The 10,020-nt window shown below is 28.8% G+C and overlaps 1 protein-coding gene across 1 annotated transcript in view; it reads left to right on the plus strand.

The window, feature by feature from the left end:
* The window catches only part of LOC117167279 (whirlin-like), a 208,381-nt gene that overhangs the window by 81,416 nt on the left and 116,945 nt on the right, over positions 1-10,020 (plus strand). The window contains exon 9 of the mRNA XM_033352095.1: positions 4,452-4,606. Coding sequence (XP_033207986.1) covers positions 4,452-4,606 — 155 coding nt within the window. The remainder of the gene's footprint in view (positions 1-4,451; positions 4,607-10,020) is intronic.

Below are 10,020 nucleotides of genomic sequence, written 5' to 3' on the forward strand. Positions count from 1 at the left end.
ATTGAATTTTATTTTATTTTTTTATTCAATACAAATAGATTATTTCCTTTAAGCTTACGTAGTTGTTTATTCGCTATTATTTTTATGATAAAAATTCATATTTAAAATGCCTCTATTCTTATTATATATATATATATATATTAAATGTTGATTAAGAACCAACATGATTGCAATATTACATTACATAAAGATTTAATTTAAATTTTTTCTCAATTAAGTAACATAAATTGATTATTTTCTTCAAGATTATGTATTTAAACGTTTGTTATAATTTTTACAATAAAAGTTTTTTATATGTAAAATCCCTCCATTTCAATTACACTACAATTAAATTAAATTAAATTACATGAAATATAAATAATTTTAAAATTGTAATACACGTCTACAAATAACTTAAATACTAAATCTATAAATTCATCGTAGGAAGTTAACAGAATTAAACTACATATTTATACTGATTTAGCGTAAAATCTCGTAATCAAAGCTCAACTTGCGATTCACAAATTCTAATATCAAAACATTATAAAATTGTTGCACAAGACTCTTTTCATAACCTGTACTTTCTTCTACTGTAAAATAATATTATGATAAGTGAATAATATAATAATATACAATGAAATCATACACGCAAGAGTATGCAAATATTTTTTCAAATAAAAAAAATAACAATTTTAATCATTTTTATTTAAAAGTTAGCACGCACACATGATAGTCGTGTGTATTGTACAAACAAATGTGCTCGCAGATTTTTTCCAACAAATCTTCTAAAATAGGTAATAACAATACTATTCCAATCGCAATATGTCATGTTTATGCAATTCCATTTAAGTCTGTACTTAATATTTTTATAATACACTCCTTTGATTACCGTAATCTTGTACAACTCTAGCTGTGATAACTTTAAAATATGAAATATACTTCACAGCTTTTACAAAATTAATTTTTCTTGAATCACATAACCTGATAAACATACCTTCTTTTCTTTATTTTTAAAAGCTCTTTCACACGCACTTTTTCGTACGTGCAAAGAGGACACGCCGCACTTGTGTACTCATTAAATAGTGATTACTATTGCCACTCTTGATGACGTTGGTCTTGAAAGATTCAAAAAAGTTTCCGTTGACAGTTCGGTCTCTTAATTATTCCTTCGCATTGATACCCTACGATCATTTTGAAGAAAAAAAGAAAAAATATTTTTGAATAAATTTGATTATTTCCTATTTGGAGGTTATTGTGTATATTTTCATGAAAATGACGCCAAAGTGAAGTTTTTTTGGTTTAAATTGTAGGATTTTGCATACAAAAAGAGGCTTCAAATGCAAAATACCTATGGTTACCTTTTACCTATTAAAATGTATTTCCATGAAATCTTATAAGTCGTCGAGATTTTTTGAAATAACTTGTGTTTGGCGCACTTCATTTAAAAGGCTTTTTTTATGATAAAATACGTACAATTTCCTGTATAACTAAAATAAATTAATTTTAATAAGCTATAGTTCCTTTTTTTAAGTAATGCTGTTAAAATTTCATTTCATTGATACTAACTTTTTACATTGTTGCAGAAAATTTTACGTACTCTTATTATAAAAAAAGAACCTTTGAATAGAGTGCACCAAAGACAAGTTATTTTAAAAAAAACTTAATATCTCAGGAATATTCATGGAAAAGGTATTTTTCAGGACGCTATAACTTCATATGTATGACAGATGGAACATTTTTTCCAGGATGGCTTAACATTAAGCATACTTTAGCTTCGATCTACGGTGACACAGGACATAAGCTAATTAAAAAACAACAAATTAAAAAAAATAGGAACATATTCTTTATTAAAAAATATGTTGTAAATGCTACAAATTTTCTAAAATGGTTGAGAGTATCACAGAAATGAGATAAAAAAAAAAGAGAGGTGAAAGCCCTTTTGGGTCGAAGTCACTCGAGACACACCGTAAGAGGGTTATTGAATCCTCTTTTATTATTGAAGATTGATATAAAAACTAAAGTGTCCATAAGAAATTTACTTTAAAAATGTTTTAAAACACTGCTTCCTCATTTGATCCCTTTCAGTAAAAAATAATGTCCTATTTTTGGTATAGATGGTGCTATGTATAAGATGAATTTTCTCATTTTTCGATTTTTATAAAGGCGTAGCTAGGTGTACCGAAAATTCGATACGAATAGCGAGACCTGGAAGAAGGGATATTTCCATGAAAACTTTGGTACAAATAGCAACATTTTTTCAGTACGTGTCGACTCGTCCTTTTAGGCTCAACACAAATTTAAGACTGGAAAATGCTGGTATATACTCGTAGAATTTATTTCATATTTACTGAAGAATTAACCAAATTAATTAAATTTAAAAACTTGTTAAAATGTATATCATATAACAATAAAATCTTTATTTTCTAAGTACACAAAGAATACGCATTAATTATAAATTTAAGAACTCCCAAAGTAATTAAAATTTATTTTTGCTAATAATTTTTTCTTGCTTGGCATGTTTACTTTGACAACTGTTCATTTTTTCAAGTTCGATATTAATTATCAAGCATGCATCTCTTTGAAAAATGATAGGCAAGAATATATTTTCAAGTACTATATGAGTCTTTAAACTGTAATAAATGTATTTTTTGTCTTTCATTTCACTGTACTTGAAATTCTTAAGTATATTAATTTACAAAAAAATATATCCTTATTTCAGACCATCAGTAGTAATGAAATCACAATATTTCACGTTCTAAAGATAAGAAAATCTTAATTTTTTTATTTGTTTTGTCGAGCCTCGAGACACAAAAAAACTCGCAAGCCGGAAAAGACTCAAGAGCCGAATAAAGCTGGCAGAAAAGACTCGTAGGCTGAAGAAAGCTCGCCAACCAAAAAAATCTTGGTAGTTGAAAAAAGCTCAAACAATTTACAAAGCTTGCAAAAAACTAAGGAATATTAACAGAATTAATATTAATGATGACAGAAATTTATCCTTCAATAATAATTATACCTTTCAATTTCCTTTGATTTAAAAAGAAGGTTTCTCGAAATTGAAAGAAATTTAATTCAGCCTCGAGCTTTTTTCTGCTCCCAGCTCTGCTCGACCTGCAATATGAAAATCTTGCTCAAGTCGGGCTAAGCTTCTGCACACCCCTAATATTCTTCAATACATATAAAATAATTTTAAAAGATACAAGAACTTTTAGTCATACATTTTTTTTATCAAAAACTAACGAAAATAAGTGTAGAGCCTCGATTCACAGGAGGCTAAGTGTGGTCGAATCTAAACAATTTTTATTAAATGAAACAAAAAATAGGACATTCTTTTTTCACCGAAAGGAATAAAATTAACGTCAGCGTTTCAAAAATTCAAAAATGTTTTCTCACTGGATTTCTGTTTTTATACCATTTTAAGCTAGTCTTCTGGAAAAGTTAACTACGCTGAAAAAGGGGATGTACAGACCAAACTTATTAAAAATATTTCACTACTTATCCCGAATTTCGGGTTGAATTTCGATAATCATTTTAATTAGAAGTAGTTGGTAAAATTTAAACATAACATGCCGGATTTTCAAAATTTTTAAAAATATTTTTAGCGTACATTTTCACTACAATAGCAGATACAAAAATATTACAAAATCCATTTATCAAGTGAAATTTTGGCTTTAAATAAAAAATAATGGAAGAAAAATTTTTTAAGTAGCTAAAGGCTTTTTCCGAGTAAATGAAAAACAAATTTAGTTTTTGCTATGAATTTTCGGATACAATTTTTCACTTTTGCAAAACTGAACAAAAATATTCTCCAATTTAACTTTTAAAAGTAAAATCATGGAAAAAAATGAAAATCGGTAAGGGTGCATGTTCATGCCGTGACAACCCCCAGCACTTTTACCTGAAACGGCTTTTACCTTTTGTTCTTTTGTGTCTCTAGTTCTTAAAAAAATTTAATTTGGAAAATTTTTTTAATAATAAAGCAGTAGGCCCAAATACTTATTTGTTATTAATTATTCAGATTCTTCAGTACATAGTCCTTTGTTTCCAAAGGTTACAAAGACAATTATATTTTATTTTAGTTTTTTATTACTATAAAGTGAAAATATCCTTATTCTAATCTCTAATGAAAAAAGCCATAAAAATGTAAAAGTTAATGATGCACACTCGGTCGGACTTGACCATATCTGAACTCGCATAAGTTGACCGCATTACCTGTCACGTGTTTCACGAATGGCCTAGTTTCTTAAGGCGGACTGTGAAGCGTAACCTTTTAGTTGCCTTGGATCCTAGCTACAAATTCTAGAATGAATGAAATTACATATATATGCCTATATATATAATGTCTAAAGGATGGAAAGCATAAAAAATTGTTAAATTAAAGAAGTGTCCAGCGAATGATGAACAAAGCTCGGGCAAGCTCGATTAATAGTAAAGGGTGTCCTTCGGCCTGACTGGATCTTGATGATTTCCCGCAGAGGGGTGTATCCGGCGGTTGTTGCCGACCAGGACGACTGGTGGACGTCGAGGGAGATCCCCTGGGAGTGACGGGACCACCTCTACAACGGGAAAACCAGGAATATAGGTCGCCCAGCGAGGACAGCGGTCTCGGGGCTGATATGCCCAGGACCAGGTCGAAATGAATTTTTAAGAATAGTCCTACCAGTTTCAAACATTCTTGGCTGCTTTTCTTTCTTTTATTTGGCTCGAGCGTCTTTGTTTCCAAAAAATACGACGCTTTCACTGGACCAATTTCTAGTACTGGAGTGTCTTTACACCAAAAGTAGTCCGTTTTTTTTAACAATAGTTTTTGAAAAAGAAGAGAAGTTTAAAAATTGATTATTATGTCAATGCAACATCATTGATTATTCTATTCATTACGTGAAACGACTTAATGACCATTAAAGTGAGCCGAAAAAGCAAATTGCTTGAATTAACCAAATTCACGGAGTGTTAAAATTAAGCTAAAAGTTCTTGCATGCTACAAGCAGTTTATTCTGAAAATTTTAGAACAAATAAGCTTTATGATTCTTGCCTGATATAAGTTGTAATCTATGTTATTGCCGGCATACATTAAATGATCAAAATTAAGAGCATAATTTACAAAACTACTTAATTTGACTAAAATTGATTTAAAATGTCTCAAATTTCTCATTTTTTTTTGTTTAGTCGATGAAAATATTACTAAAAATCAGCGATAAAATCACACGTTTTTCGGTATAAAATATAACCTTTAACCCTCTTTTAACCCCATTTGAAAACTACTTATTCGATCAACTTATAAAAATTTTCAGAAATTCTTCAAACTTTATCAAACTAACTTGTGTTGTTTTGAAAAGGCATTGGAATTATTCACACATAAAAAATATTATTTAAAAAAAACGTTTCTTCGAAGAAAAGAAAATTTCTAAAAATTTGAAAATTTTTATATTTTTGATATTTCTAGCTAAAATTTCTGCCTTAAAAGAAATTCCTAACCAAATCTACTTGAGGGTCTGAGTGGCCCATAATGTGTTTCGAGGGAAAATATAAGACTATAAAAATAAAAAAAGCTAAAGTATTCACTGAGTAATCACGGAAAACATCAACAACATCAACTCATGTTTTTGAGAAAGATAAAAGATTTAAAAGCTTTGTTCTTCTTATAGGTTTTTCCACTTTTCGGACCATTTTTGCTATAAAGGTGGGGACTATGCAAGACTGAGACTACATTTAACTATATTTTAATTAATTTAAATCTTAAAATTAGTCCAAAGTCGTAATTTTTAATTAATTTCACTATTTTCAATAATTAAAATATATTAAAACATATTCTGACAATTGCATAGTACACATCTTAATTTTAGATTTATTGTTATAAAAGTCAAAACCAGAAAAAAAGAGGCAAAAATGTTATTAAATCTTTCTTTTCCCAAAAACATATTTATATTATGTTCCGTCATAATTTAGTGGAAAATGAATCTTTTTTAATTTGTTGCTATCTTTGTAGATGTTATTTTTTTCAAAAAACATGTGGTTATATTACATATTAAATACTCTTTTCATGGATTTTAGTTTATTTTAAAACCAAGATGATCATAAATTTAAGTATACAATGATGTATACTAGAAAATCTAGTAGACAAGAATCATCAAAATTGATAAATGATTTAGTTATAAAACTTTGAATTATTTTTATAAAGGATTCAAAATTGTGGGGGTCAACTGCTGGTAACATACACAAACTTTTAGAATCCGTGGATTGTACAAATTCAAAAATTCGGCCCACCCTAATGACCACTGTATTGATTTTTGTAATACTTGTATTTTTTACGTATTTTACAATTGATATGAGTGACAGAAAAAGGAATTGAATTTTTAAATGTTCTGACTTTGGTTTATTATTCAATTTTGAAAAATATTTCAGATTACTTTACTTCTACCTGATTTCTAACCGAAATAAAACAATTATTAACACTACTGGCTTAAATTGTACCAAACATCTAACATTTGAAGTATAAAAATTTTGGTTTTAGATTCAGAAATTCTTTTTTTTTTTGAACATATATAAGTGATCAAGAAAATATTGTGTCGTCCATATTCCCACCAATATTTTCTTGATTCAATACCAATTTTTTTTCATTATAAGGTTTTCATTATTATACTGATTTACCTATAGATATATTTACTTCTCAATGATGCTAAAATATTTTATGGTTAATTTTAAATTTTAAGAAACAGAAGTTTAAGTTTAGCTTTCAAAATATCTCTAGCACTAAAATGTTGCTTTATAATACTTTTGAACATAGGGCAACAAATTAATTTATTTGTCAAACTTTTTATTGGAAAAAAGCATAAGGTATGATGTATTATGCAATTTTTGTGGTAGTAACTGTAAAAGGTCAGATGGAAATCTTGATTATACTTAAAATTTTGAATTTTTAACAAAAATGTACTTTTTCACTTGCAAACGTACACTAGTTATCTCGCAAGTTCAAAAATATTGCTAAAATGATTTGAAAATCGAGAAAACTATTTCTATGATTAATTATATATATTTTTCGAAAAAAAATTTAAGCGAACTTTAAAAACAAATATATCAGGCTAAAATTAGTTATTGAACAATGTTTATTAAGAGTTTTACATTTTTTTCTCTGTAGGTAAAGTTGCAATTCTTATTCAATACTAATATTGTGAAGCTGATTTTATTCTTCACTGGATTCTCTGCAAATCCTTTCAGTACGTTTTCATTTAAAAAATTTTATTCAGGGACTATAGAATAATTAATTTTAGAAGCAACATTAGGATTTAAGAAGAATTGCAACTCTTACCTCAAGGGAAAGCAAAAACATAAAACTCTAAATATCTATTGTTAGATAAACAATTTTCACTTAAAATATTTCTATAGTTCGCCTTCAGTGCTATTCCAAAATTACTTAAAATTAACTATAGGAATATTTTCCTTGATTTATTAATGATGTTTAACTATGGTCATTTTCTTACTTAAGATAAAAGCAGAAAATTAAGTTTGTTCTATTAAATAAATGGTAAAATTAGTATTTTTTATAAGAAAACCTTTGGCCATCCTCATTGAAAATTTCCTCTGGAGGAACTTTGGTAATGTTCACTGATCAAAAGTTTTATGCATTATACTATTTAAAAATAAAATATGTGATTGAAAAAATCGAAATATAAAAATGTTTACAGTAGGATCAAGGTGAATTAAATAATTTCTAATCGTAACATTTCTTAAATTTATACATAAAATTTGACCATTTTCAAAAAGAAACATTTAAAATAGACCAGACCACAAAAAAATTGGGGATTTTGATCTAGATTTAGTATCAAAGTTTGTTGACAGTTACACGTAAATATTAAATTCGTCTTAGGTTTACTGTGATATTACATTTTTAAATTAGAATTATTTAAAAATTCATTCCTAACAATGTTGACACTGTCTTTAAAAATACTAAAATTGTACAATTTTAACATGAAATGCGAAAATAGTATAATTTCAATTGAAATTGCAGTGCGAAATTCTATTATAAATAGATATAAATAGCTTCAAGAAAAAGGAACAAACAATTATGAAAATCATAGAAAATATCGTCATTCTTTCTATTAAATTTTTCAGATTTAAGGGTAATATAATCCACTCAACCGAATTTCGGTCCAAATGAATGATTTTTCAGATGAAAAATTACAAATATAAGGTAAGTTTTCTCTTAAAATGCAAAGATTTTCAATTTGATTTTATAAAACAAGCTGCTGCAGTGTGTCTCCAGCTGAAAAAAATCAAATTAACAGTCCCTGTTCAAGGTTGGGTTATGATGACATATTTCTGTATGCTTTAACGGACATAAAAATATCAGTTTTCCAATTTAATCGTGTTTGCAGAAAGTAGGGGAGAAGCTCTTAAGCAATAAAGCAATAAAGCTCAAATGGGAGTTAAAAACTTATCGACTTTCAAAAGAGGTGCGATTGAAGCTGTAGACAAAGTGGGAGCGGTAAACAGCACTCGGTCTAATGTACCTACTATCTCGCTATGAAAGTTTTGAGTGGATAGTCGATTATCCTAACTTTACTATCACTATTTAAATGCAGTTTATTTATTTCAAGGGTCGAACTGAGCAAAATGTTTTATTCGTAAGACCGAATAATTTCATTGGCATTTGTGAAATAATTTTTTTTCCTGGTTCCACCAAATTTTGGTTTCCATGGCAAAACGTTTCATGAAACCAACGCCATATTTTTTTGAACCAAAAAATAATTTTTTTGCTTCGGAATCTTAAAAATTTAAATTTTTTTAAAGTGTATACTTCAATCAAAAAAGCGTATCCACTTCTTCTTAAAATTAGCTATCTCAGGTTTCTGAAGAATTCTTTTGCTTCCGCAAGAAAAAAACTTTAAAATCGGTTGAAAGTATAAACCGGGATAGTATCTTGAAAATTTTTTTCACCTAACATTTATACTGCCCAGCGCTAAACCTGGGCAAAGTAAGCCCTAATATAGTGCCCGCATATAGGTACTGTTATTACGTAAGTTGTAATACTTAATATGGTCTTTTTTTATTCTTTTTCTGGATCTACATTTTATATTTCTCCAATTCTGCACATTTGGAATTGAAATTTTCTTGACTTTCAATATATATATGTGTGTATTTATCGGTTTTCGAAGAACCTTAAACAGGACGATTTTTAACAACTCTCGGATATGACGCAGTCGTAAGTCGACCCCTACATTATCTTGTATTTTACTTAACAGTTCCGTAGCCAATTTGAAAGACAGCGGTCTCTTATATACTCGGTTGGAGAAAAAGCAAAATAGAAAATTTTCAATTTGGTATAAATACACTTTCTTAAAAAAGGAAACAAAGAAGATTTAAACCTACAAACTAAATATAACGCCGAGATTTTGAACCGGAGGCGGGGGGGGGGGCTCACTTTTTATTGTAAATTCAAAGATATAGGCCTAAAATAAACACACAAGAAGGGATATATGGGGCATTATTCCTCAACTGCCCCAACTCAAAAAGTCATGTTTTTCGATTGTCTCTAAATTCTGGGAACATGTTCGCCTACCCAACAGTAGTTAATCCACAAACTTATAGACCAGGATTACCAACCCTCCCCAAGTGAGGGGGGGGTTGAATTTTCAACCCCAATGCCAGCAGGGGTAGTTTCAAACGCCTGTAACTTCCTTTCTAATTACGCGATTTAAAATTTTATGAGGGTTTTGGAAAGTGCTTTTTACACGCTTTCATCCTATTTTATTATTTATAACAAAAAAAATTGTTTAAACAATTTTTTCAATAAATCAATTGTTTATTTAACTTTCTTCGCAATTTAGGCATCTACGGTTTTTTTTAAATAGTCTCAAAAGAAACCTTGACTTTTCTACTATGAAAAATGTCTAATAAGAAAATGGACAAATTTAAATTCATTGAGTTACAGAGCCGGTTGTAGAAGGAGTCCTCGCGCTCGCACTCGGGCGTTATGCGGAAGCATACCGCGGAACAGTTTTCAAGTATGCCATTTTTTTGTATTACTCACATTGATCCAAAATTGCA

Source organism: Belonocnema kinseyi, chromosome 2, assembly GCF_010883055.1.
Source record: "Belonocnema kinseyi isolate 2016_QV_RU_SX_M_011 chromosome 2, B_treatae_v1, whole genome shotgun sequence".
NCBI lineage: Eukaryota > Metazoa > Arthropoda > Insecta > Hymenoptera > Cynipidae > Belonocnema > Belonocnema kinseyi.